This window comes from Equus przewalskii, chromosome 6, assembly GCF_037783145.1.
Source record: "Equus przewalskii isolate Varuska chromosome 6, EquPr2, whole genome shotgun sequence".
Classification (NCBI taxonomy): domain Eukaryota; kingdom Metazoa; phylum Chordata; class Mammalia; order Perissodactyla; family Equidae; genus Equus; species Equus przewalskii.
The window spans coordinates 45649064-45676902 of NC_091836.1; the positions used below are offsets into that span (position 1 = coordinate 45649064).

The following is a 27839-nucleotide window of genomic DNA, read 5'->3' on the forward strand; positions in this document are numbered from 1 at the left end:
GGGCGGGGGGCACCAGGAGGATCCTCCAGCCTTGGGCTGAGGGATGTTATGTGAGCTGGGCTGGTTCGAGCTGCGTGCATGGGAATGATGGGATGGCTTATACAGGCTCAGGGACCTCAGCACTGGTGTCCCCGGAGGCCAGCATGGAGGAAGCGTTTCCCCTAACTGTGTGCCCCATTGGACTGACGATGGGAGGAGGGTGGTTCTGGTGGGGAGGCCTGGTTCTGGGGGTGAAGGAAGCCTTCTGGAGGGGCAGCGTGGAGGGGTGCCCTGTCATAACCTGGTTACTTTGTACTTCCGGAGTGACAGGTGTGTGTGTGTGTGTGTGTGTCTCCACCAGGAGACCCCAGGCCCTGGGAACTCCATTCTCCTGCTTATAGCTGCTCAGGAGGTCATGTGGCGAGTGCCCCACCCCTGCTGGGCCCCGCCCTGAGTCGGGGAATTCTGTGCTACCCCAAATCTGCCCCAGGGGCCCCATGGGCGGCTCTGCCCCCTCCTGCCCCAACCTGCCAGATCCTGCAGCCGGGGCCAGCCTGCCCCTTGGGCCCCGCAGAGAAGAAAGACCCAGGAGCCCCTAAGGCTGGTCCTGTGGGATGGTGGCTGGGTGTGGCTCCCCCCCCCCCCACTCCAGCCCCACCAAGATCCAAGGGGGAGCCGGCTGAGCTGAACTGGGAAAATGGGGGACTCTGGAGGAATTCTGGGGTGCAAGGTGACTCAGAGGTGTCCAACCAGCCCCTCCAGTTCCCTGCCTGGGCCTGCTGCTGGGTCCCCCCACCCCAGCATTACTCTTCCTGCCTGGGAGGTGGGTGGTGAAGAATCTGACCCCCAGCCCCACTGTGTGACTTTGAAAATGTTGGGGGGGGTGGTGAGGAAAAGCCATCACCCTAAAGCAATGCCCACACAGGTCTGGGAAGACTCCTCCAGCTCCTGACCCCCGCCGGCGGTGGCATGCCGGTGCTAGTGGTGGTCTGGGGGCCAGGGCCCCCGTCCCATCTTGGAGAGGGCCAAGTGGCGGCCAGGCATGCCCAAGGAGGCTGGCTTGGCGGCAGAGGGCACCCTGCCCCTCCTTTGCTGGGTTTTGTTCCCGGCCCCCCACCTGGGCACGGGGCCAGGCCCCAAGGCAGGGCCCGTCCTGGGGAACAATGCTGCCGTGTTCCTCCCGGTGGAGGGTGGAGGGGAGGTCTGCGGAGGATGAGGCGGGACAGACATGCACTTGGGGGAGGAGGGAGGGATCCAGGAAGGCCCCTCTCCCAGGGATCCTCCAGGAGCTGGGGAGTTTCCCAGGGGCCCAGTGGTGGGGGACAAGGATGCCAGGAAGCCTAAGCCAGGAGGGGACCTAGACCGAGGGCCCACCTGGACCAGGCTCAGACAGTCTTCAATGGCAGCAGGACAGGGTTGGGTGGGATAAAAGGAGGGACTTCCCGAGGCTGAAGAAGGCACTAGAAGTGGGGACTGTGTTTGGCAGGATCCCACAAAACCCAGGCCCAGACCCTCCCACGGGGCTGCACAGTGGCCGTGTGTCCTGGGTCGGGCACCTCTCCCCCGACCTCCCTTCCCTGTGCCCACGGCCTCCTGGGTTTCTCTTCCCGCGCAGGGGCAGGACTGAGGCCAAGACGGGTTTGGGGGTGCGATGGGGATTGGGACCCCCGCTCCCGCCTACCCCAGCACGGAGAGCCTTCGATTAAAAACTGGGGCTGGACCCGGAGTCCAGGACCCGAAGGGGGAAGTCGGGCTGGGTCTGGGGACCAGGCGGAGTCGGGACTCGGAGGGAGAAAGTTGGGGCAGAGTCGGGGACGCGACGACGGAGTAGGGGGACCGGCGAGAGAAAGTGGGGGCGGGCCGGCCCGGGGGCACATGACGGCGGCGCGCCCCGCCCCGCCCCGCGCCCGCCCCGCGCCCGGCCCGGGGGAGGAGACCGGGAGGTTTTAAAGGCGATCGCGCCCCGCCGCGGGCCGGCCAGTGAGTGGGATGGAGCGCGCCCGGCGCCCCCGGCCCGCCGGGGGCCCCCTCGTCCCCGCCGCCCGGCCCGGCGCGGCGCCCTCCCCGCGGGTGAGTCCGAGGGCCCGGGAGGGAGGCGGCGGCGCCGCGGCGGCCGCAACTTTCCGCGCCGGACTCGTGGGCGGAGGGGGTGCGCCCGGCGGGTCCCCAGCCCCTGGCGAGCGGAGGGAGGGCGCCGCCCCGCGCGCCGCCGCCGGTCCTGGGGGACAGCGGGCACCGCGCAGGGTCCCGGGCGCCCCCTACGGAGCGGGGGAAGGGCGGCCCGGCCTCTACCCCTCCCCGGGGGCCCGCCGACTCCCCCCAAGCAGAACCCCCGCCCTGGGAGACCCAGGAGAGCGCGGTGGGGAGGGCGGGTCCCGACGCGCCCCGGGCAGGTCAAAGTGGGCAGGGAGTGGGCGCAGGGTGGGAGGGCCTGTGCCCGGAGGCTGGGGTCAGGGGATGGATATGCGGGTGCCTGGGTCCCTGGGGGCGCCTGTCTGGGCTCTGGGGGCTGGGCTGGAGGGGCGCTCGGGGTCTGCCGGAGTTCTGCGGATGGGGGAGGGCAAGAGTGGTTCAAGTTCTTGACATGTCAGCCGCTGAGCCCGGGGAAGGCCTCCCATGGAGGAGGCGGGGCAGTGGGCCGCCAGTGCAGCCCGGGCTGGCGGGACATCGGGGGACCCCTGTTCTCCCTCCTGGCCCGGGAGAGGAGGGCTCATTCATAGAATGGGCCTGGTCGGGGAGATTCCTGGAGGGCTGACTCCCCAGGCCTGTGTAGCGGGTCGGTGCTCTGGGGCTGCAGGAGGAGGGCGGAAGGGCCCTGAGCTCACCCCAGCCCTCCGTCCTAGCCCCAGACTGACCGCAGCCCCGTCCTGCTCTGACACCCATGCAGCCCAGCCAGGCCCAGACCCACTGGCTTCCTGGATGCCTCAGGGCTGCAGTCGGCCCGTCACCTGCCCCCTCTCTGCCCCAGCCCCAACCAGCTGCCCGCCCATGACCGGTGGCGTCTGAGGGTGAGGCTGGGGACTATGAGACCCCTGGCATGAGGGGTGTCCCCTGACGGCCCTGCCCATGCCAGCCCGAGCTGGAGGGCAGCACCCGACAGGTGTCCGGGCTCAAAGGGAGGTGATGTGGGACACACCCTGTCCGCTCGCCCACACGCCCTGCCCAGGCTGCCCGTGTGCATGTGTTCACATGCCACCGTCTGTCCTGGGAAGGCACGGGCCCTGGGGCCTGGTGCCAGCTCTGTCCTAGTGCCCAGGAGGGCACCCGTTGCTCTCTGTCCTTGCAGGATGTCCTCTGGGAGCTCCTTCAAGACCCCAACTGGCAGGCCTTGTGTGTGGGCCTAGAGGGGGCCCCAAAATAGCTGCCGGCCTGGCCTGGGGCTGGCACGCGGAGCACATGCGTGACAGGGCGTGTCCGGGGGTCGGGCCTGTCTGTGCTGGCCCAGCCTCCCGGCCTCCGCAGACCCTTGCTCGCTGGAGACAAACAGTGAAGGTGGATGCTCCGGGGGTCCTCCCAGGGACCCCTGTCCCCACCCTGCCTGTTGCAAGTGGAGGCCAGATGTCCTGCGCAGGCCGTGGCTGCGGGGCAGACCCCATCCCGTCTGCCGCCTCAGGGTAACTGGCCCCCTGGGGACAGTGGGGTGACCTGCTTGCCCTGGGCCGGGTGGCGCTTCCATACACCTTGAGGCATTTTCCAGAGCGTGCCCTTCGCCTCGGGAGGCTGGGTGGGGGCGACTGTCTGCGGCGAAGAACCGCCAGGAGCCCTGGGTGGTCCGAAGAAGACGCCTGCCTGTCCTCTCTGGGCTGGCCCTGCCCAACTTTATGTGAGGGTCAGGCCTGGCCTTTTCTTAGGCTTGCTGCGTGACCTTGGGCCTGCCTTTCTCTCTGTGCCTCAGTTTCTCCATCTGTAAAGAGGGAGCATTGGGAAGCCATCCCCTGCCCTGTTCCAGGCAGGCCCTCACCTTCAGATCCCTTTTGGGGCTCCCTGGCCCCTCTACCTCCTGCCATCGGTACCCTGGGTGGGCGCAGAGGTGCGTCTGGGAAGGCCGGTCCCCTGGGAAGGCCGACGAGGAGGGCAGTGGCGTGGGTGTGTGTGGCAGAGGCGGCCGCCGCCATGCTGGGCACGGCTGAGTCATGCTCCAGCAGCGCCTGGCCTCAGGGTGCTGGAGCTGGCGCCACCCTGGGTGTGGTCACTGAGCTGTGGCCCTGGGCTGAGCAGGCCTGGGTGGTCTGGGCCCGGGGGTCGGGGGGTGAGGGGCCAGGGAGCTGACTTCTGAGATGCTAAAGCCCTCCGGCCTCCCCCTGGCCTGGGTCTGGCATCACCATTTCAGGACATGGTCACCCCCACCCTGGGAATGCCTTGGGGAGCCCGGGGACCCCGAGCTTTGGGCCTGGGAATTGTTGTGGTGTGAGGGCAGACGATGGGGCCTAGAAGCCAGCGACAGCCCTCGAGGCGAGTGGCCCCAAAGAACCAGGCCAGGCCAGGACGTGGACCCATCTGAGGGTAAGGCAGAGGTGGCCAGGCGGTGGGGGGCCCCCCTCCATGAAGGGCTCACAGTGTGGGTTCTCGGGGGCCCCTGGGAATCGTGGCCGGTCTGAAGGGCTACAGTTTCAGCAGGGGTTGGAGTGTGGTGTGGCGTGGCCGGGCACACTGGGGGCTGGGATGTGTCTTGCACGGTTCCCCTATTTATAACAAGTGATTCAGCCCTCAGATACTCACCCCTTCCTGGGCCTGCCCCTTCCCCCAGCCCTGGGTGGGCAGCGGGGGGGGGGGGGCCCCCCCACTCGCCAGCGCCCTCCCTCCCTGCTCCTGGGGGCCAGCCTCCGAGGGCTGCCCTCGGGCCGGCCGTCACGGGGGCTGCGACGCGGTCAGGCGAGGGGCGGGGGGCCGGTGGTCAGGCAGCCCTTGGCTGGGCAGCCCAGGTTGGCGGCTGGCTCGGGGCCGGCCCCGGGAGCCTCTGCGGAGAGTCTGGGCCCATTAGGCAAAGCGTTAGTGACAGGCTGGGCGGGCGGCGGCGGGCAGGGCGGGGCCTGCAGCCCGTGGTATTTTCCGATCCCAGCTGCTCCTGAGAGGGTGGAAAGTATTTGGGGACCAGGCTTGGGGGCGGTGGTGGTGGCGCCCCCGGCGGAAGCTGCCCCTGATTCATTCTTGGAGCATGGGGCTGGGGGGGCAACTTGCGTGCCTGTGTCTGTCTCATGCCTCCACGCCCTGTCTGCAGGGCAGACTCGGGCCCCATCCCTGCATCCCCACATCGCGAGGCCGGGCCCTGCACCCCCTCCCCCATGCTGCCACCAGGAGCCTGGGCCCTGCCTGGACCCTGTCGCCCCTGAGCCTGAGAGGCACGCTGCCCGTCCTGGGGCCGGCGCCCGGGCACCTGCATGGCAGTGCCCCGTCCCGCGAGACCCAGGCCCTTTGTGCCTGTGGGGGACGGGGAGTGGCCTTGGCCCCAGCCCGGGGCTCTGTGCAGGGGAAACCCCACAGGAAACGGTCCTGGCCAAATGGCCGCCCTTCCCGTTCTCGTCCCTGGGACACGAATGTGCTGTCTCACTTCCGGAGGCGGCCCAGGGAGGCTGGCTGCCCTGCGGGCTGCGGCTGCTCCCGGTGGTGCCCCCAGACCCCGAGGGGCTGGGGCTGGGCTGGGGCCTGGTGGGAAAGAAGGGGTGTGTGTGTGTGTGTGTGTGTGTGTGTGTGTGTGTCTGTGTGCGTGAGGGATGGGGGACAGGGCAGGACATCTCTCTCCACCTGTCTACTGGTGTGGGCGCCACCAGATCCGGGCACTGGGGCCCTACCAGTGTGTGGTGTCCTCACATCCACCATCCTTCCTGTTTCTGCCTGGTCCATGATGACAGTGTGGCCCTGTCCTAATTACACGTATCACTCATGGGATCCTTACCATGACATTACTCCTGCTTTGCCGATGGGAAGCGGAGGCCCAGAGAGGTTGCATGACTTGCCCAGAGTCACCTAGCCAGGAAGCTGCAGAGCCGGGGTTCAAATCCCACTGAACTGGCTCCAGAGTTGGGATCTCCTAGCCACAGGGCTGTGCATAAGGGAGACCTCTGTTTCCTGAACACAGGGCTGGCTTCCTGGGCGGTTCACAGGGCTTTCCTGCTCAGAAGGACCTGCAGCTTGGTTGAATGTTCTGCTGTCAATGTCTTGAAATTTTTTTTTTTTTGCTGAGGAAGATTCACCCTGAGCTAACATCCATTGCCAATCTTCCTCCTTTTTTCTGCTTGAGGAAGATTAGCCCTGAGCTACAATGTAGTGCCAGTCTTCCTCTATTCTGTATGTGGGACCACTGCAGTGTGGCTGATGAGTGGAGTAGGTCCGCGCCTGGGATCCGGCCCGCAAACCCTGGCCGCCGGAGTGGGGTGCGTGGAACTTTGACCACTTGGCCCCGGGGCTAGCCTGTGTCTTGAAATTCTTAATTTGTGAACTAGGGGCCCTGCATTTTCATTCTGCACCCAGCTCCACAAATCCTGCAGGCGGTCCCAGCACAGCGTGCTTGCTGAGTAGCACACACCCTGTTGGTCAGTCCTCACTGTGCTGCGAGGCCTGGAGCTCCATTTGACAGATGGGGAAACTGAGGCTTGGAGGGCATTTGGGAAACTGCCAAGCAGGGATCCACATCCTGAGCCTGGGTCCGGCGCTCTGGGGGCATCATGCTGGGGGAAGAGCTGGGCGCCGCTGCCGGCATCCGCCCTGTTGGGGTGCGGGCTGAGTCCCGGCCGCCGCTGAGGAGCCGGGCCACAGGGGGAGGGTGTGTGTGTGTGTGTGTGTGTGTGTGTGTTGGGGGGGGCCCTGTTGGTGGTTTCCTCCTGCCCTTCAGGCTTCTAGGAAGTGGCGCCAGCTGGAGTGAGATCACTTCCTCACCCGCCTGCCCGCCACCCGTCGGCTTCCTCTCCTTATGGCCCCATTTAGCTGCCCAGGGCTCCGTAACGGGGGGGCGGGGGGGGGCGGGAAAGGCGGCCCTGGCTCTGGGAGTTCCTGCAGCCTCCTTGGCTGAAAGGGACCCTCGGGGCACCCATGCCTCTCCGCGCCTGGGAGGCAGGGTGCGGCCGGGGCGGGGGCATCCAGCCTGGTGTTCCCGCTCTCCCTCCAGCTGCGGCTGCACATGCGGAGAGGGCTTCCCGGCAAACCTCCGAGGGGGGCGTCAGGCGGGACCTGGAGGACCGACGTCCTCAAATCTCATTGCCTCCTTTGCTCTCTCTCTCCCCCCAGGTGCCAGCCGCTGGCCCCACCCAGTGCCCCCACCCCTCTGCCACGGCCGGCTGGGGTTCCTGGGGATGGGATTTGCTGCTTGTCACAAATCACATTGCCAGGGATTTCCAACCGACCCTGTGCCCTGCCTCTGGGGCCGCCGCCACCACCACCACCATCACCACCACCACCACCGCCACCGAGGACGCTGCCCGGGGATGGGGATGGGCTGGCAGAGAGGCCCCCACCACCTGCGTCTGGCCTGGGGAGCAGGGCTTAGCTGCTTGTGAGCAGGGTCCACACCGAGTCATGTTCACAGTGGCTAAGTTCCGCCCCCCGGCTCCTGCCTCCTCGGCCCTCCGCCCTGCCTCGCGCCGCGCCACCGCTGCCCCGTGCCTCCCCGGGCTCTGCCTCCCGTGCCTACTGAGCTGAAACACAGTTGGTTTGTGCAGACTGGCTCAGTTCAGCAGGAACAGGAGTCAAGCCCCCTTGGAGCCTGCAGCCCCTCGCCCGCCTTGGGTGGGCTGATGCCTGGGCAAGGAGACGAGGACCTGGACCCAGGCCTGTGTCTGGAGGAGGGACTTGGGGGGGCATGGGGCCCAGGATGGGGTGGGTGGACCCAGCTGTCTGCTGCAGGCCTCCTCCCCCACCTCCGCACTTGGGGCCCCCCCCCCCAGTCCAACCTATGGCTGGGCTGGGCTCCCAGGGAGGACGGACAGGTGGGTGGGTGGCCCTTCCATGAAAAAGGGAAGCCAGCTGTGTCCCCGCCTGGACGACCCTCTGGGCCTGGAGCCTCGCCCCTCCTCTCCCAGGCCTGGTGGGGGCACGCTCCAGGCCTGCCCCTTCCCAGCAGCCAGTTACTCAACAGGAAGCTGCCCGGGCCCCCAGACCGTTAAATGCCAACTCTGGGCTTCCGGAACCAGGCTGGCCTGACCTGAGCAGGCTTGGCCCTTCTCCCCGAGTCCTGCAGCTGCCTAACTTGGGGGAGGAGCTGTGACCCCCTTCTGGCACTCGGGTGGGGAACAGGTCCCTGTGGGCCCAGAAAGGACACAGGAGGCCTGTGCAGCCCTCAGGCCGGCCCAGGGCACAGCAGGAACGTTGAGGCTCTGCCCGCTGTCAGATGGAGTGGGCCTGGGGATGCAGAGTGAAGCCCCCGGTGGTCGGGCTGCCCCGCGTACCCCTCCGGGGCAGAGTCTGTGCTGCGTGTACCACCTGCTGTCCAGTTAAATAAGAGCTGCCTCGCCTCCTTCCTGAAGGTCTGGTGGTTTGTGATTCCCTCGTGCCTCCCATCCCCGAGTTCCAGCTTTTTTCCAGGAGGGTCAACCAGCCTGGCTTTATGGTCCTGGCAGCCGGGACTCCTGACCTCACGGATCCCCATCCCCACCCCATCCCACCTGTTCCCAGGAAGGCCCCACCTGTTCTCTGGAAGGCGGCAATTGAGTCACGTGGGTGGAGAGGGTGGAAAGGTGACCTTGAGGGGTACGCTGGAGTTGGGCAGCGACCCCGAGGGAAACCCCGGGCTGGAGGGACTGACTCTCGGGCCGATGAGGTGACAGGGAGAGGGACCTAGACGCAGTCACAATGGGGACGCTCTGTGCCTGGGGCGAGGAGGTTGGAGCCCAGTCCGAGGTGGGGGTGGGTGACACTGAGGGAAACGCGGGGCATTCGGAGGTGACTGGGACCTGAGCTGGTGACACTTGGGGGTGACTGAGACGCAAGGGACAGCTCGGGCTCGGAGTGGGATCTGGGGTGCCTCGGAACGGTCGGTGCGGGCAGGGAACTCGGGCTTGCGGTGCGTGTGAACGGAGACATTCGGGTGTGACTCGGCCCCGAGTGGCGCCCCAGGTCCGGGGACGACGACACGCGCGGGCGGCGGGGACCACAGGGGCCGGGGCCACGGCTGCCCCTCCCCTGGGCCTCCAGGCGGCGCTCGGGCGCGCGGGGCCGCCCGTACATACATGCGGGGCCGCGCGGGGCGGGGCCACCTCCTATTGGCCCTCTCGACCGGAGGGCGGTGCCGCGAGCCAATCGCCGAGCCCAGCGCCGCCGGAGCCCCGCCCCGGCTGCGCGCGCCGCCTGGCGGCCGGCCCCGCCCCCGGGCGCCTGTCCTCGCCTGCCCCGGGCTGCCGGGGCGCTTGCGGCCCGGGGCGGAGGCGGCCGCGCTCCATCCGGGGACTGGGAGGCTCGTCAGGGCTCACGAGCCCAGACGGGGAAGCCCCGCCCGCTCGCCGGCGAGACGCAGCCGGGGGCCCCGCCCGCTGTCAGCCGCACTCGGGCCACCGGGTGCAGCCGGCACGCGCTTGCCGGGCACCCCGCGCTGCAGGCTGCGCCCGGGGACGGGGAGGCGGGAGCTCCTCGATGGCGGGGAGAGAGGGCCCTGGGGGTAGGGGGGCGCGGCGAGGAGACCCTCACTCCCAAAATAAAAGCAAAAAGAAAACGCTGTGTTCAATCTTTAAAAAAAAAAAAAGGAAAATACAATATATGGTTCAATAAATAGAAACGAGTTACAAAATGATGTGATCCTTTGTCCTTAATTACAAGAGGAGACGAGACAGAGGGGAGCGGCTGGGAGACACAAACAGAAAGGCAGGCCGAATGGAGGGAGATACAGGGAGGGGGAGAGATGGAGGCGGCAGGGAGGCAGGAGAGGGCCAGGGCCAGAAGCCCAGACCCGGTTGGGGCTGGGGCCCCTGGCTGGCCTGTGCTTGTCTCCTAACACCAGCTTTGGAGGACAGTGTGAGCCTGGCTCGGTTCCTGAGTTGTATGTCCAGTGACTGACAGGTAAGGGGAGGGGCAGCAGTGACCCCCAGCCCGCCCTGGGACCCTGGCACCTATAGGAATGGGAGTCCTGGCCGGATGGGGTGAGGTATGTGGCTGAGGCCTGAGGCCTCTTCAAATCCTTCGGTGGGGGTGGGCCATTGGTCCAGCTGGGCAGCCTGGAGGGGGCGCAGGGCTGTGGAATGGGGCTCCTGAGGCAGAGAGAGTACAAAAGGAGATCGAAACGCCCTAACACAAGCCCCCTGGCCACCCTGGGCGGGGTGCAGGGAGGGTGTGCTGCACTGAGCTGGAGAGCCCATTGCTGGAAGTCCTGCCTCCCAGCCCCGGCCATGGCCCAGCGCAGCCCAAGGCAGACCTACAACTCTGGGGAGGTGGTGCTTGCCTATTGCTTTTGGGGTGCCCGAGGTGGGGTCATACCAGCTGCCCAAGCTCACACCCTCTTCCAGGCCTCTGGGTGGTGGTATGGCTTCTGATCCTCGAGTCTCGAACACTTGCTTGCACACTGCTAGGCACACACGTGGCAGGACCCCTACCTCCTACCTCCTTCCAGGCTTGGGGGGCGGGCAGGCAAGACCCCCTAGCTCCGGCTGGGCTCCGTCCCTGACTTAATACTGAAATGCCCGTGGGCCCCCAGTGTTGAGGCCCCCGATGGGGAGCGGGTGCTGCGGGGCGAGGCCACCGCCTGCCTGCGGTCCTCAGCCGAAACGCTCCCGCACCAAAAGCATCAGCTTCTTCTTGCCCTTGTAGGTCTGCTTCAGGGTCTCCAAGAACTGCGCGAACTGGAGGTGCCCATCGGGCGCCAGCAGGAAGGTCTCTCGCGCCTTGCCCAGGAACTCGATGAAGTCGCCGTAGTGCCGCGGGCTGATGTGCGTGAGGCGGGAGTGGCTGGTAGTGATGTAGGCTGCCACCGCAGCGTCCAGGAGCTGGCAGAGTGGCGCCCGGTCGGTGCCCAGTGGCTTGGCAGCCCGGCGGGCCCCCAGGGGCCCCAGGCCGGGTGCTGAGAGAGTCCAGCGGCGCAGTATGTCAGAGAGCATGGGGGCGCAGTGGACGCTGCGGATGATGAGGGGGACGATGGCCGAGAGCTCGTGCCGGCCCAGCGAGTGGCTGAGTGAGCAGGCCCAGAGCACGTCGTTGACGGCCGGGTGGCTGTCCTGGTTGAAGGCAATGCTGAGCTGCGCCAGGGCCAGCGTGGCCAGCTTGTAGGCCCGCAGCGGCAGGCCGCGGTGCTCCATGTAGCGGGCTACGGTGAAGAGGTGGGCGTGGCCCAGGCCACCAGCCGCAGCGTCCAGCACGATCTGGTAGGCCGCCTCAAAGGCTGCATGGTTCTTCTCGCACAGGGTGAGGGCGGGCAGGGCACAGTTCTGAGGGTCTTTCATGGCACACTGCAAGGCCAGGGTGCGGGCGCAGGCCCACAGCTCCTCCCGCCGGGCCGTGTCCAGCTGCAGCCGCAACAGTGTGGCATGAGTGGTGCCTGTCACGGCCACGATGGTGGCCGCCTCCACTGGGGTGAACAAGGAGTACCAATTCTGCATGATGTTCATCAGGGCTTCTGGGCCTGGGGGAGGTCAGAGGGCGAAACCCGTCAGGAGGAGGGGCAGGGAAGTGGTCGTGGGCGCAGGGGTTGACCCCAGCACTGCCATCCCCACCAGCCAGGACTGGACATGCACCCCCTCCCCCTCCACCCAAGATGGACAGAAACTGCACTTTACCTCTCCAAAGAAGCAGGGGCCGCCGGATTGGGTGGGAACATGTATGTGGGGCCAAGCCGTGGAGCCACTGTCCCTTACCCAAGCCACATTAGCCTGGCCAGCCCCCCGCCCGACATCCCCTTCGGCCTGGCCCTGAGCAGTGGCTGGAGTCAGACAAAAGTTGGCTTCTCTCTCATGCCTGCCGGGCTCCCCTGTGACACCTGGAGAAGCAGAACAGGGATGCTCCCCATGGGGACTCTCACCGATCTCTGTGGCACAGCTGACCAGCCAGCGCACCATCTCCCTCCGCCGCCACGTCATGGTGTTCAGGGTCATCCGCATCACCTGCAGGGTGGAAGGCGGAGAGAAGGGTCACCCAAAACCTTGGGCTGGTCTCAGGGGGGTCAGGGATCCAGAGGGGTCCGGGAAGACTTGGGAGTTAGGGACTGAACCAAGGAGCCACATGATCTGGGCGAGCGGCCTCAGCCTCCTCACCTGTAAGGTGGGGAGAACAACCGTGTCTACCGCCCGGGGCTGTCAAGAAGGAAATGATGTCGGCACAGCTCTGTGCACAGTGTCTGCTGCTCTGAGGAGCCCAGCTGGTGCCAGCCATTACTATTACTGCCACTATTGCTGTTATCTGAGGCCCCAGGGCTTCCACTCTGGACAAGCCCACCTGTCCCTTCTCTCCAGAAAGTTCCAAGCTTCATGTCTCCCTCTGTAGCCCCAAAGCACCTGACCCACAGGCCCTACTTCTCTTCAGGTCCCACCCCCACTAAGCACCCTCCTTGCTGGCCCTCCCCCCAGGCCCTATCCCCAGGTCCTGTCTGATGGACCTGCCTTCTGGAAGCTTCTAAGGAGCGCGTCTCTCTAAAGCTCCACTCCTATCTTGCCCTCCACATCCTCCCCGCAGCGGCTCCATCCCCTACAGGAGGTTGTTTGGGGTCAGTTCGGCCTCCTTCAGGTCCCTTGCTTGCCAGTTCTACTGAGATGGGCCCACCCCATCCTGGAAGCCTGCTCCAAGCTGTTCCTTATTCTCGTTTTACTTCCGTCCCTGAGGCCCGGCCCCCCGGGCTCCATGCCTGTCTATCCCCTCAGGCCCCGCCCCCAAGAAAGCTCCTTATTGGCAGGCTGTGCCCCTCAGCTTCAGCCCCGCCCACCCGTGGTCCTTAAGCATAAGGACACCAGCCCCCACGCCAGCACCTCTAGGCTGTGTTCCCTGTTGTGGCCCCACTTACCTGCAGGAGCCGTGAGCCCCCTCCTCGGCCTCAGCCACACCCCCAGAAGTGGATTCTCACCTTCTGACTCTGCCACTGAGTCCCGCATTCATAGACCCATCCCTACTAGGGACTCCATTCCTTCATTCCCAGGACGCTCCGTTAGAGGGGTGGCCCCCTGTGGCCCCACCCCCAGAGGTGGTGGCTCACACAGGCCCCGCCCTCAGGCGGCAGTCTCCTCCCCCCTCCCCCCGGCGGCCGGCACCTGCAGGCCCAGCTCGAGCGCGATGCCCAGCAGGGTGGTGTCCGGTGGTGCGCCGGCTGGGGTGGCCGTCTTGCAGGCGTCTTGCGCCAGCTTGAAGAGCAGGGCCGGTGAGTGAATGTTCTGCCGGATGGAGCCCAGTACCGCGTGCAGCCACTTGGGGTCTCCTGGGGTGGGGGCGGGGATAGAGGCCACTGTTGGGACACTGGGCACCAGCCCCTGTCGCTGGCTGACCTGTTCCTGCAGATTCTGCCACACAGGTGTACGTGTGTGAGCGTGGAGGGAACACCTGGCGATGGTTCCATGAAGATCCAGCCCGCTCTCAGCACTGCCCCTGCCCCTTCTCTCTGTCCTCCTTCCAGTGGGAGGAAGCCACCTAGGGAGCCACTGGACCCCTAATTGTCACAGGCATCGATTCTGGACCCAAAATGCCACAGTTCAAATCCCTGGCCTGCCACTCACTAGCTGTGTGACCCTGAGCAAGTCACTTCACCTCTCTGTGCCTTGGCTGTCCTATCTGTAAAACAGCTTGTACTAAGGCCCTGGTACCTGCCTCACAGGGCCGTGGTGAGCCCATTCTTGCAAAGGCCTTAAATGGCAAGAGCTCCACAAATGTGAGCTTTTGTTACCACGATTATCACTGGCCCAGATCTGACAATTCTGTCACTCTGCTCAGCCACACAGGCCTCCTCTCTGTCCCTCAAATATACCAGGCACAGTCCAGCCTCAGGACCTTTGCACTGGCTGTTCCCTCTGCCTGGAATGCTCTTCCCAGATGCTATAGACTGAACTGTGTCCCCAAATTTGCCCATTGAAGCCCTAACCCTGGCATATGGCGTTACGAGGCAGGGCCTTTGGGAGTGATGGGGTGAGGTGTGGTCATGGGTGGGCCCGTGATGGGATGGGCACCCTGTGAGAAGAGGAGACCAGAGCACCCTCTCGGCCGTGTGAGGCCACAGTGAGGAGGCAGCCGTCCACAGCCGGGAGGAGCCCTCACCAGGAAGCGACCCTGCGGGCACCTGGTCCTGGACTCCAGCCTCCAGGACCGAGAGAAATGAGTGTCTGGGATCTCAACCGCCCGCCTGGGGTTATGTTACAGCAGCCTGAGGAGACCAGGGACCGGCAGGGCTCCGCCCACCTTCACATCGTGGCTTTAATGTCAACCTTTGCCCCCTAGCTGACTGTCCACCCCGCTAGAATGTACCACAGGGCACGGGACCTGGGACGGTGTGCTCACTGCTGCGTCCTGGGCACCCAGGGGGAGTGCCTGGAGAAGTGTGGAATTTGGTAAAAGGACAAAAAGGAGGGGGAAGGAATGAGGGAATGGAGGGAGGAGGAGGCGGCAGAGGAGGGGGATGGGGGACGGCCGGGGGCAGCCGCCATCCTCACCCTTGGCGGCCGTCAGCATGGCGGAGGCCAGCTCGCACTGGCGGGTCTCCAGGTGGCCAAGGATGAACCAGCGGGGGAAGCGGTTACTCATGACGGAGTCCAGTGGGCTGGCGTGAGCCTCTCCGGCGGGGAACGCTGTCTCCAGCACAGGCAGCCTGCAGGGAGGGGAGAAGTGGGCCCTCAAGTCCATCCCTTGGGCCGGCAAAGCCCTGGGCCCCCAGGGAGACGGAGGACGTGTGTGCGAGATGGTCACTGCAGTGTTGCTGATGCCCGTCTCCATGGGGAAGATCAAATAAACAATGCTCTGTTCACACACCAAGGGCTCATTAAGGGGATTATTTATGTCCTGATGTGGCCTGTTACTCCCTCTATGACGCCCTCCCCTTGCTCACTCTGCTCCAGCCACTGTTCCCCTCAATGTCCCTCACCCACAACCAAGCACAGTCCAACACAGGGCCTTTGCACAGGCTGCTCCCACTGCCTGGAGCGCTCTTTCCCAGACATCCTTGTGGCCCCTCCCTCACCACCTTGAGGTCTTTGCTCAAATACTTTTCTTTTTTTTTTTTTAACAGAGGAATTTTTTCTTTTTTAAAGATTGGCACCTGAGCTAACAACTGTTGCCAATCTTCTTTTTTTTTCCTGCTTTTTCTCCCCAAATTCCCCCAGTGCATAGTTGTATATTTTTAGCTGTGGGTCCTTCTAGTTGTGGCATGTGGGACGCTGTCTCAGCATGGCCTGAAGAGCGGTGCCGTGTCCGTGCCCAGGATCTGAACTGGCAAAACCCTGGGCCGTTGAAGCGGAGCGCATGAACTTAACCCCTCAGCCACGGGGCGGCCCCTCAAATACTTTTCAGTGAGCTCTTCCCTGACAGCCAACCCCCGCACCGCCGCGCCCCCCACCACATGTGAAATTACAACTTCCCACTCCCAACTCCTTCCACCCTTTCTTGTGTGTCACCATCTGACACGCAGCATAGTTCACCTACTAACTTATTTACTGTCTCACTAAGATGCCAGCTCCCAGAGGGCAGGAATTTGTGACTCTTTCGCTCACAGCTGCATCTCTGCAGCTAGAGCAATGCCTATACACACAAGGGGAACAAGAGATGTCTGTTGAATGACTCGACATCCCCCTTAAGGTGCACCATACACATATATTTCGTTTAGAAAGTTCTTCAAAGTTGTCAGATGTGATCAACAGCATGAAATAGGAGTCAAGACTATTCTGGTTCCAAACAGTATCTAATGTTCTCTCTGTGTGCCTTTGGACCCATCTACACTGGTTTTGTAACGTGTAAAATGCAGGCAAACGTGCTGATTTCCTAGGTTGTTTAGAAGATTCTATGGGGTCATGTGCGTCCTGGACTTAGGTCAGGGGTCGGCACCTTTTTTGGCACAGGGCCGGACAGCCAATATTTTCTGCTCTGCAGGCCATTGGTCTCTGTCCCAACGACTCAGTCTGTCACTGTTGGCAAAAGCAGCCAGACAACACACAAACACGTGAGCACGGCTGTGTGCCGACAGAACCTCATTTCTGGACGCTGAAATCAGAGGTTCAGATTCTTTTCATGTGTCACAGAATCTTCTCTTGATTTTTTCCAATCATTTAAAAATGTAAAAACCATTCTTATCTGGGGGGCTGTAGCGGGCCCAGGAGGTTACAGGTGGCGGGCCGAATTTGGCCCGTGGGCTGTAATTTGCTGGGCCCTGGCTTAGAAAAAAGCCTTGCACAGAAAAGAGTGTTCCCTAAATCAGAGCTCTTACAGTCTGTTCTTTCTAAATATTCTGGAAAGATGCACCCAAATTGTTAATTGCTATCTCTGGCGGCCGGGCTCAGAGGACAGGCCCAGGTTGCATCTTATTTGCTGGGCATGGTTTACTATACAGACAGCTTTCAAAACTCTGCTTCTATGGTCTGCTGCTGCAGGTGAGAAATGTAACAAGATTATTCATTGCAACATTTTTCTGGAAACAGTGTAAATGTCTGTCAACTCCAGCCTGGCTCTTTGCTGGTGCGACCCCGCATGGACACCGTGGTTCACATGCTGTGTGACAGGACAAAGCCTTTAAGATCCAATGTTCAGTGACAACAGGTACAGGACGTAGCCTAGGTGTGAAAGGAGAATGAATTTTCAATTTCATTGAAATTATGGGATTGCAGAAATGTCTACTCTTGCAGGATAGATAAGAAAGTGGTAACACTGCTTGTCTTCAGAGAGATTTGGGGGGGGGGGGTGTTGGGAAAAATCTGCCTGGAAAAGGACTGAATTCTGTGCCACGTGGAGATTTCTCAAATTTAAAGTAAGAGAATGGACGATCGAGCACGCCTCCCAGCCAGCTCCTGCCCGCCGCTGGCCGAGCCCCCAGCCATCGCTGTCCTCACCTCATGGCTCGCAGCGCCAGGCGGTAGGCCAGGTCGGGGTCGTGGGGCAGCAGCGCGGCGAACAGGTAGCGGGCACAGGTGTGCATAGGCACGCTCTCCCGGAACAGCACCTCTCCGAAGCCGCTGAACGGACCCCCTGGAGGGGCAGCGGGAGCTCAGTCCCCAGGTGTGGGCTCACCTCCGCCCCTCCCAGGTCTCCCCAGGCCCAGGCTCTGAGTAGGGGATGTGCGGACCCCAGGATAGACTGGCTGAGCTAGGGGTCAGAGGGGATCCTGGGCAGCCCTGGGTCGGGGGCAGGACTCAGAGGCAGGGTGGGGCCAGAGGAGGGACGTGGGTCTGACCGGCGCCGGGAGCTCCTCCCTGCCTTAGGGGGCCGGGCCCCCAAGGCAGCAAAAGGGCAAAGCCAATAACGTCCGGCCGGGCCTCAGCGACTAGGCTCATTGGCTGCCAGCGTGGCTCGGGAGCGTGGCTTCACCACTAGCGCGGCAGCTATTGGCTGCCAGCACGGCTGGGGGAGGGGCCGAGGGCAGGATCTCGCCTATCAGGAACAGTCAAGGTACCACCGGGCTGTAAGGACCAGGAGGCGGGGCTGGGGCAGCAGCAACCGGGCTCACCTTCCAGCAGGAGCCCCGCCTGCTTCCGCAGCACCTGCACCAGCCGCTCGTCCAGCTCCACCTCCTCTAGCAGGGCCAGCAGCTGCTCCTCGTTGCGCACCACCTTGTCCTGGGCGTACAGCCCCTCGGGCAGGGCCCGCTGCTGCCCCAGACCCAGCAGGGCCACCTCCAGCGCCAGCGCCAAGTAGGACTCCCCAGGGCTCCCAGGCACAGGTACGTGCTGGTAGGCCACCTTCCGCTTCTCCGGGCCTGAGTCTGTGGGAGACGGTCACCAGAGCTGCTGGAGGGGACCCCCTTTCCTGGGACCCCAGTGGCCCTTGACCTCAAGCATGGAGAGTGGCGGGGTGGGGTTCACAGGGAGCACGGATGCTCCCAGCACTCACCAGGGGGTGGGGCCCGCCTTCTAGCAGCAGTTAGGCCTATGGTGGCCTCACTTTCAGGAGAAGCTAAGCCTACTGGTTCCGTGCACTGGCGAGGGGGCGTGGCCAAGCGTAGGGGCGTGACCTCATTCTAGGGGGTATGGGCTAGGGGCGTGGCCTCACTGTTTAGGGGTACCGGCCGGGGGCATGGCCAAATGCAGGGACGTGGTCTCACCGGCTATGGGATTATGGTCGGGGGCGTGGCCAAGCGTGGGGGGGGGGGGTGGGCTCACTGCTTAGGGGGTACCAGCTAGGGGGCGGGGCCAAGGTGTCGGGTTTGTCCCACTTCTTCCAGGGCAACCCAATGTGGGTACCTGGGTAAAGGGTGAGGGTCTCTTCCTCCAGGCGACAGGCCTCCAGGAGCGCCCTGCAGAGGCAGCCAATGGGGTCCAGGGGGTGGCCCACCCATCCTTCGGTGTTGGTGATGCAGGTGGAGCCTTTCTGCAGCAGCTCTGCAGGCAGGAAGAGAGGCTCAGTGCACGCCTACTCTCCTAAACCCCCGGGGGGCCTTCCTCTCCCTGAACCCCAAGCTCAGCCTCCCCATGCCTGCCCACCACCTGCCCACTCAGCAGCCATTTTCTCTGCCCCTCTAGCTCTGCAGCGGCTCTTGCCCCCAGAGCCAGACCCAGGCCTGGCAGGACACAGGGACGAAACCATGCACTTTCTAATACATCCAACCAGTGTCATCCTCCTCATAACCCTAATCCCTCCCACCTCTCTCAAGCCCAACCAGCTTTCAGGGCTCTGTGGCAGCCACCCTCCAATGTCCCTGCACAAGCCAAGCTCTCTCTTGCCTCTGGGCTCCTGTGCATGCTGTTCCTTCTACCTGGAACACTGTTCCTCCCTCCCCTTCTCCGGGGAAACTCCTATACATCCTTAAGCTCTCAGCCTAGCTCTCATCTCCTTTGGAGGGCTTTCCCCAGGCCTCTAGGTCGGGTCAGGGCTCTGCTAGGGACCCACATGCCCCATGTTTCCATTACACCCTGCGTTCAATCTCCTGAGAACTGACCCATCAACGCAACCCTGCCACCCAGAGGACGCACCTGGGGCCCCTCCTGCCGCCCCTTATCTAGTCCACAAACATGAGTCTTTATCCCCCATATGGTGTGGGGTTTTTTTCCTAATACAAATTTGAACTGTTGCCCATGTTTAAAAAAATCAGTAAATTCCACATCAAATAATCCAGATTTCTGGCCTGTCTTGAAAAATCAGAAGGTCTGGCCTCACTGGGTCCATCCATGTTCCTGAAAGGCATATGGCTGGCACCAGCCTGCTACTGCAGGGGCCAGACCCTTAGAAACTACATTTCCCAGACTCCTTTGTGTGAGGAGTGGCAGGTGGGAGAGGACGAGGGCCGGTGAGCAGGTGTGCAGCTGTCCGCAGGCGCAGGCAGGAGGTTTGCCGGCAGGTTCTGGGTGTCCTCTTGGGAACTGCCCCCGCCGGGGCCGCCAGCCGCTGAGCTGTCAGCAGTTTGCGGCAGTCTCTGTGCTTCTGAAGTTCAAGTTCTTGACCCCGAGCAGCGGCCTCCCTGGCTTTCGATGCTGCAGCCCTGCCAGTGGTTTTGTGAGCCCTCAGTCCCCTGGATAGACTCCTTTCTGCTCAAGGCCCCTGAGAGCGGTTCCATTTTCCTGGTGGGACCCTGAGGGGTACCACAGACCCTCTGGGTTGCCACAGCCCCCCGGACATGGTGATAATATCGGTGCCTACCTTTCTTCTGCTGCTTGTAGGTCTCAAGCTGCTGTCGCCGCTGCAGCCGGAGCGTGTTGACCACGGCACCTGCCAGCCGCAGGGCCTGGCGGGGGTACCCGTGGGCACGCAGGGTGTCCACCCGGGCACAGGCGGTGGGGAAGGGCTCGCCCAGCCACAGTGGGTGGCCCTGGGGGTCGAAGATCGGCTTGTCGCTGCCCACGTTGCCGGTGAGGCTGGGGCCGTAGGAGTCACTGGCCAGGATCCTCTGCAGGTGGGCGTCGCTCCAGCGCAGGGACCCGGCCTGCAGGGCGCGGCCGAATACGGTGTGGCGGGAACCTGCAGCCGCCACCTCCTCCTCCTCCTCCTCCCCCTCCGCGCCTGCAGGAGAGGCGTCCAGCACAGCCTGGTGAGGCAGATCCTGGCGGTCGGGCCACAGCCAGGTCCTCCCCCCCCGAATGCCAGCTGGGAGAGACTGTGGGTGCAGCAATGGGTGTCACCTCCCCAAATACATGCAGCAGCCTTTCAAAGGCACAGGTGTGCGTGTGCGGCAGGGGGGGAGTTAGAGCCCTGTCCACACAGGTGGACAGCTGAGTGAACTGTATGTGTCCATCTCTCCCCCACACACAGTCCTCTTTTCCTCTCTCCATCTCTCTCTCCAGCCCCCATTCCTCTCTCTCCTCCGCTGTCTGTCTCTCTCCCTCCCTTTCTGCTTCTCTCTTCTCACTCTCTCTCCCTCCCTCTCTCTCTGTTCCCCGCCCCCATCCCTGCCTCCCCCCAGGAGGAGGCTGGGTCAGGAGACCAGCCCACAACTGCAGGGTCTGAAGGCTCTCCTGCCCCTGCCCTGGGCACTCACCTCCTCCTGGGGGGCGGTCGGGCAGGGCTGGGCCGTAGGAGGTGGTGACGGTTTGGTGGGGGGGCAGTAGGGGCCCCTCTCCTACCTGGGCTGAGGGCCACAGTGGGCCGCACGTTGGGGCCATCGAAAGAGTAATTGCCTTCTTCCAGTGGGCACACGTCCAGCTTGTCCCACTGGCCAAGCAGCTGGAGCCAGCTCGCCTGCTCCTCTGGTTTGCAGTGGGGGCTCAGGACGACGCACACCCACAGGGCCCCTGGGGAGGGAGGGCGGCGGATGTGGGCCTGGGGCAGGCTCAGCATTCACTTACAGAGGGCCTGCCTGCTGCTCTCTGCTTAACCCTCACCTCGAGCCTCTGAGGTTACAGAGAGGTACAAGCAGTTGCCCCAAGTCACACAACGGGGAAGGCAGCATTTGAACCCAGGCTGCCAAAGTCCTCTTGCTGTTTTTTCCCCTGTAGAATTTATCACCATCTCTCACGGGGGTCAGTCAACTACTGCCCACGGAGAAAATCGAACCCGCCCCCTGTTTTTGAACAGCCTGTGAGCTAAGATTTATTTTTACATTTTTAAATGGTGGGGGGAAAATAAATCAAAAGAAGAATATTTTGTGACTCGAGAAAATTATATGAAATTCAAATAAGTAAATAGTGTCCATGAATACAGTTTCGTTGGGGTGCTGCCACGCCCAGTGGGCATGCATGCAGGGGCTCTCTCTCTCTCCAGCGGGCAAAACCCAGTAGTTGTGACAGACATCACACGCCTGCAGAGCTCAAACTACTGGCTATCGGCCCTTGTGGAGAAGGCGTGCGCCCGGCCTGCGGGTCTGCAGCGGTGCCTTGCCGGCCCCGGGGAGCTGTGGGCTCCCCAAGGCAGGGAGTCAGTCTCTCCCAGGTCCTGCTGTGGCCCAGCACCCAGGTCGGGCCTCTCACAGCGGAGGGGCCAGTTCACGGAGGAAGGACTCAGGGGCCAGACCTGGCAGCTGGCGCTGGCCGGCGCCCACCGCGCTCAGGGGTGAACCTTACCCAGCTCGTCCCACAGCTGCCGGCACTTGTCCGTCATGCCGGCGCCCTGCTGCCGCCACAAGGCCAGGCGTGGGTCCTGCAGGAACTGCTCGGTCATGAGGATCAGCATGCGTGCCCCATTGGAGTCACGCATCCGCAGCATCTCCCGCACCTGTGCAGGGGCAGGGCGATGAGGAAGGGGCGGTGCCGGCGCCAGGGCCCTCCAGCCCCGGGTCCGCCACCTGGCACAGCACCTTGCAGAACATGGAGCGCAGCTGCTGGCTGGCGCCATAGTAGCCACCGTTGGACAGCAGCTGCTTCACCTGCTCCTGGATCTGCTCCTCGTCCAGGTGCCAACAGTTGGCATCCTCGATTCCTGCGCCCGCAGTGGGGTCTGGGGCGCCTGCAGGGAGGGAGGGAAAGCTGAGGCTGGGGCAGGGCAGAGGGGGCATCTGCCCCTGCCGTTGTCCAGTTCTTCAAATCACCCAACCCGTCCCAAAGTTCCATCCATCACTCATCCTTCCCACCTGAAAAACCACCCATCCATCCATCCATCCATGTGTCTGCCTGTCCATCCAGCCATCCATCCATCCATCCGTGTGTCCACCTGTCTGTACATCCATCCAGCCATCCATCCATCCGTGTGTCCACCTGTCCATCCATCCATCCATCCGTGTGTCTGCTTCTCCATCCATCCAGCCATCTACCCATCCATCCGTGTGTCCATCTGTCCATCCATCCATCCCTCCATCTGTGTGTCCACCTGTCCATCTAGCCATCCATCCATCCATCCATTTTACACAAAATGTCACCCACCCATCCATCCAAACCACTCACCTGTCTCTCCATGCCCCCACGTCATGCCATGCATCTACCCACCCACACATTCATAACCCTTAACCTACCTATCTACACCATTAGTCTACCATCCACCCTACCCATAACTCCCACCTGCTCACCTATCTATATACCTATCCCACTGGTCCACCCCTCCATCCACCTACGCCCCCCATCTGTCTTTCCAACTCATCTGTGCCAACCACTCGAGATACCCACCAACCCATCTCTCCACTGACCCACACAACCATACTATTCATCCATCCAACTAACCCCAACTTTCTCTCTATTCTTCTCCATCGCACAGCCCATTCACATGTATCTCCCAAAACGCCCACCACCACCATCCACCCTCCACGAAACACCCACCCAGTCAACCCATCCACCATGGCTGTCCACACAGATGAACATTCCACGCACCCATCAACTCCCCCCAGTGCCTGCCCCCATTGGTCCTTCCCATCTGTCCAGCACCATCAGTCTACTTCAACCCCCGATTACAGCCCATCCTGCCTCCGATTCCCACCAACCCCCAATCCCCGAGTCAATCACCCATTTTTCCACACCATCGGTTCACGCCGACACAGCACCATGAATGCCTCCTGCATCCACTCATCCCCGCCCTCCAATACCCACCCGCCACTCGTCCGTCCACCAGTCTCCATGGGACTCCATCCTCTCGCCCTCATAGTGAAGCAACACAGCCCCTCGTAGCCCCAGACCCTCTCAGAGCTCCTAATTCCTGCTGGTCTGTCTCCCACCCATGACATCCACTAATGTCCACACATGCCCGCCACCCCTCCACACTCAGGCCTGCTCCTGTGATCTCGGGACACCCCCACCCTGGGGCCTGAACTCCCACTTGTTCCCTCAACTCAGGCTCTCTCCATTGGCTCACTTGTGACAATTCATCTGCCCAGAGCCACAGCAAATCCAGGACCTGCCACTTACTCGGTGTGTGACCTTGACCTCAGGCGGTGGTACTCCCCCCACCCCACTCGTGGATCAAGGGGACCTGAGGATTCCGTGACAAGCGCGCGTTGCACGGCAAGCAGGGTGGCGGGGAGCCCGGGCGCCCTTACCGTGTACCAGGTTGATCTCGGAGCCCAGGAGGAGGATCTCGTCGGCCAGGCGCTGGGCGGTGGGCAGCACCTCGGTGTGGTGGGCGCTGATGAGGTACTGCACGAACTTCTGTAGCTGCTCGCGGCTCATCTGCGACAGCGTCTCGGAGATGGGCAGCCGCAGCTCCACCTGGCGGGCGTGCCGGATGCGGTACAGCGACAGGGCCACCACGTGGGCACAGTAGAAGAGGTCACGGTTGTCGCAGCCACAGCTCACGGCCGTGATCTTGCAGCGGTCAAAGCTGACGGAGACAGGGTACAGGCGCTCGGGCTCCCCGGGGCCCCCTGGCTCCCGGATGTTTCCACTCAGATGGAACCCTACGACCAAAGGCAGAAGGTCACCACTGTGTCACCCCAGAGACGGGCAGCACTGGTCCGCGGTGCACAGCAAGGCCCGGGCACAAATCCCAGCTGAGTAACCTACTGCAAGTCACTTAACGTCTCCATGCCTCAGTTTCCTCATTTTTCAAATGGGAATAAATAGTGACATCCTCCTCATGTGTTTGTAACGAGGATTAAACGAGTTAATTTTTGGCTAGTGCTTAGAACACTGCTGGCACAGAGTAAGCTGTAAATAAAGACGTGCTCGTGTTCTAATTCTGAATAATATTACTGTATCGTAGTGACGATGTTGAAGATTATAGAGATGACGATGTTCTCAGCCCTCGGGTTGCCATGGATACAGCCCGGGCTCCAGGAGCCCTAGCCTTCTTGGGAAGATGCCTGTGACACTTGGGGGAGAGTGGCTGATGTGGCTCCCCAGGGGCCAGCCTACCTCTCACCCCCTGCCCCTCCCTGGCCCTTGGGGAGCCCAGATGCCAGGCTCATCCAACTGGTTGGGCAGCCCAGGCCCGAGCCGGCCCTGGCTGCGTCATGCGGGGAGACGGCGGCTTCCTCATACCAGCTGGAGGCGGCCAAGCTTGTGGCCGGCTGGGTCATGTCCAGGCAGGGGGGCCCCAGGCTGCCAGGGTTCAGGGAGGGTCATCCTGGTGGAGCCCCTGCCTCCAGCTGGGACACGGGGCATGCCCCATGGCAGACGTCACGTTCCGGAGCTTGCCTGCTTTCTGGCTCAACCTCCACCAGTCCCCTTGTGTGCCCCGCTGCCTGAGGTCTAGAATCATCTTTCATCTCTAGGTCTAAACCTCTGCCCCCTTCTCTCCCCTGGATCCCGCTGCCTGAGGTCTAAGACCATACCTCATAGCTGATCCTAAACTGCTACCCAGACTCCCACCCAAGCCTCGTTGCCTTAGGTCTGAGACCACCACTAAACCTCTGATCCCGACCTCCAGCTGAGTCTCTGCCTGAGGTCAAAGGCTACCTCTCACCTCTGGCCCTAAATCTCTGCCTCCAACTCTCACCTAAGCCCCTGCTGCCTGAGGTCTAGGACCATTCTTACCTCTGGCTCTAAACCTGAGCCCAAAGCATCACTGGGTCCCTCTGCCGGAGTCTGAGATGTCCTCTCACCACCTCTTCCCCTCCCCTGCTGTCTGTGGTTCAGGACTCTAGAACCACCTCTCACCTTGAGCTCATAACCCCACCCCCAGCCCCATCTGGGCCTGAAGCTGAGGTCTAGGATGCTCCATCACCCCATCTCAGCTTCTACCCCCAACCCCCACGGTGGCCTCCACCTGCCACCTAGGAACGGCTTTGCCTCAGTCCTCGACCCTTAGCTGGGCCTCACTGCCTGGGTTCTGGGGCCTCCCCTCCCCCGCTTCCTAGTTCACCAGCCTTCCCCCTACCCCCATCTAAGCCCGCTGCCTGAGGTCTAGGCAGATGGCTGATCTGGAGCTTGCAATATCTCACACAACCCTCCCTGGGCATGGAAGCCGGGGTTCTGGGGCCTGCCCTCCCTCTGGCCCGGGCCTGCTCCAGGCCTCCCTGCCTCGTTGGCCGGGGCGGGGGCCACACTCACCCACTTGCAGCACGCGGTCCACGGCCCCGCTCTGCAGCAGGTGCAGCCCGCGGGTGAAGGGCACCCGGGCGTCGTGCTCGCCCTCTGGGGGCTGGCAGCCCAGCGAGGAGTACATACATATCTCCCGCTCGCTGCGTGGAAATGACCAGAACACGATGCGCTTCTGGACCGGCTCCGGCACCCGGGAGAACCGCTCCTCGACCTGTGGGAGGGCCGGTGGGTTAGAAACCCTGGCACAAATCCTGGCTTTGCCCCTTACAAGCAACAGGACCTGGGCAAGTCACTCCACCTGCCTGAGCGTCGGTTTTCTCAAGTGTGGGGTGGGGTGTTGACAGCACCTGGGGACCGTGAAGATTAAATATGCATTAAATATGCAAAGTGCTTACAGGAACATCTGGCTCACAGTTAGTGTTCTAGAACTTTCTGCCGCTTCTCTCCTGGGTGTCAGGTCCCAGGGTCCTGATGTAAGGTGGTCCCACCTCCCAGGCTTTGAGGGGGCAGGAGGAAGAAAGACAGAAGTGACAAGAATAGTGAGCAGGCCTACGTTATCTTAGCCCACACTGTGCTCAATGCTTTACGTACACGGTTTCTTTTAATTCTCACAGAAACAACCTTGTGACACTAGTTGTCACCCCATTTTGCAGCCTGGGGGATCTGAGGCTCACAGGTAGGCATTCACTTGTTCAGAGGCCCACAGTTGGCGAGCTCCGATTTTCGAGACAGGCTCTGTCCCCAGCTCCCCAGGGCCCCCAGAGAGGGAGGGGTGTCCTGGCCACCGCTGTGGGCTCTGGGCAATGAGCTGAGCGGGTTGAGCCCACGTTCCAATCCAAGCTTGCTACTCACGGGCTGGGTGACCTTGGGCAAGTTTCTCAGCCTGTCTGTGCCCCAGCTTCCTCAAAGTGGGAAGGAGAACAACTCCCAGAGGCCCGCAGAGGATTCTGGGAGCTGCTGCAGGCGAGCGCTTCCCTTGCCCCCGGCCTGGCCAGGGCCGGCACGTGGGAGCCCCGAGGTGGGTTTAGGATTATTCTGGGTGTCTCACACACAATGAGGGAGCAGAAACCCTCTGGAGCCCCCAAGCCGGGGTTGCAGGGGGGAGTGGGAGGGCGAGCGACTGGCCCAGGCCTCAGGGACAGTTGGCAGATGACTAAGGAGGGATTTTCCTGGCCATGAATCAGAGTGTGCCCCATCCACGCCTGACCCAGACCCGCCAGTCCCGGCAGACTTCCTAACTCTGGAGAGGCCAGCAAGCAAGGGACGCCCCTCACAGTCAGATGGGGGAGGTGGGGGGGGGGTGCCGGGTAGGGTGGGCTGCAGAAGGCACGTCTGGTCCAAGCCACATCTCCAGCTCCTCAGGGGCCCACACTGAGGCTGGGAAAGGAGACTTCCACTGCCCCAAACTTGGGGCATCCTGGCAGAGCCCCTAGAAACTACAGAGGTGGGGTTCCAGGTGCACCTGTCTGGTCCTGAGCCCCGGGTCCCGCCCCCGCTGCCACCTCTGGACGGACTGGGATGGCTGGGAGGGCGGGCGGGGAAGGGTGAGTGGAGCTGAGGGGCAGGGCCTGAGAGAAGGATCTGGAGCACTGGGGGGGTCCCCATGGGACAGGTGGGTTCTGGAGGCTGAGGTCTGTAGAAATGGGGGAGTCCTTTCCTGGGGTGGGAGAACAGGAAAGGTGAGTGTGAGACTCGAGGGGCTGAGAAAGGGGGTGTCGCCAAGTGGGGGCGGCTTGTGGGTGCTGGAGAGAGGAGCGAGGATTGGATGGGGGCCCTAAGTGGAGGAGGAGGACGAGGTGGGAAAGAGGGGTCCCCAGGGCCGCGAGGGGACCATGGGGCAGGAGGAGAAGGAAGCGTCCTGAGTCGGGATCCGGGCGCTGAGGGACCCCCGGGTCTTGCGCGCGGGAGGGCAGGGGTGGCGGAGACGGGATGGGGTGGGTCACGGGGCTTGAACGAGGGAGGTGGCAGTACGCGCGGTGACTCGGGGCGGGGCGAGGGGGGGGTCTCGGGGGGGTCCCCGGGGGCGTATCCGACGGCGGCAGCTCCGGAGTCGGGGGACGGACCGGGAGGAGAAGGCCGCCCGGGAAGAGGCTGGGGGCGCGCCCCTCCCCCTCCCGCGGTCACCTGCTCGAAGGCCCAGCTCTCGGCCACTCGCTTGGCGCTGAGGTCCAGCAGCGCCTCGGGCCGGCCCCGGCCGCGCACGGCCCCGGCCCCGGCGTCGCGCTCCTCCGGTCCCGCGGGGCAGCCCCGGCTCCGCTTGGCCGCGGGGGGGTCCATCCGGCCGGGCCGGGGCCGGGGCGGGGTCTCTTAGTCGGTCCGATGCCCGCTCCGCTTCGCCGGCTCCCGCGACGCCAGCCCACCTTCCCTCTTTCCTCCGCGCTCGGCCGCCCGGGGACCCCCGCCGCACCCACCCCCGCCCCGCGCCGGGCCAGCCGGGCGATACGGCCCCTTTAAGGCTCTTCACAACAATGAAGCTGCCTGAGCCGCCGCTTTATCCTCCGCCGCCGT

The 27839-nt window shown here is 63.2% G+C and overlaps 1 protein-coding gene across 1 annotated transcript; it reads right to left on the minus strand.

The window, feature by feature from the left end:
- Positions 1–9618: 9618 nt before the first annotated feature.
- Positions 9619–27730, minus strand: ZSWIM4 (zinc finger SWIM-type containing 4). The gene is made up of 14 exons (XM_070625304.1): positions 27456–27730; positions 25341–25542; positions 23390–23746; positions 21725–21873; positions 21492–21642; positions 20556–20723; positions 19636–19995; positions 18243–18380; positions 17510–17764; positions 16896–17031; positions 14514–14668; positions 13128–13291; positions 11909–11990; positions 9619–11512 (listed from the first exon to the last, which is right to left on the minus strand). Exons 1-14 carry the CDS (start codon positions 27606–27608, stop codon positions 10653–10655), a joined length of 3330 nt encoding a protein of 1109 aa, XP_070481405.1. The 5' UTR covers positions 27609–27730; the 3' UTR covers positions 9619–10652.
- Between the last annotated feature and the right edge of the window lie 109 nt (positions 27731–27839).

Bases quoted from the DNA above. Each gene is read 5' to 3' on its own strand.
- ZSWIM4 (XM_070625304.1), bottom strand. From the start codon at position 27,608: ATGGACCCCCCCGCGGCCAAGCGGAGCCGGGGCTGCCCCGCGGGACCG. The intron at 25,543-27,455 runs GTGACCGCGGGA...GCCCTCCCACAG, and splicing joins AGAGCTGGGCCTTCGAGCAG to GTCGAGGAGCGGTTCTCCCG. The intron at 17,765-18,242 runs GTACCCACATTG...CGTCTCCCACAG, and splicing joins GACCCTCACCCTTTACCCAG to ACTCAGGCCCGGAGAAGCGG.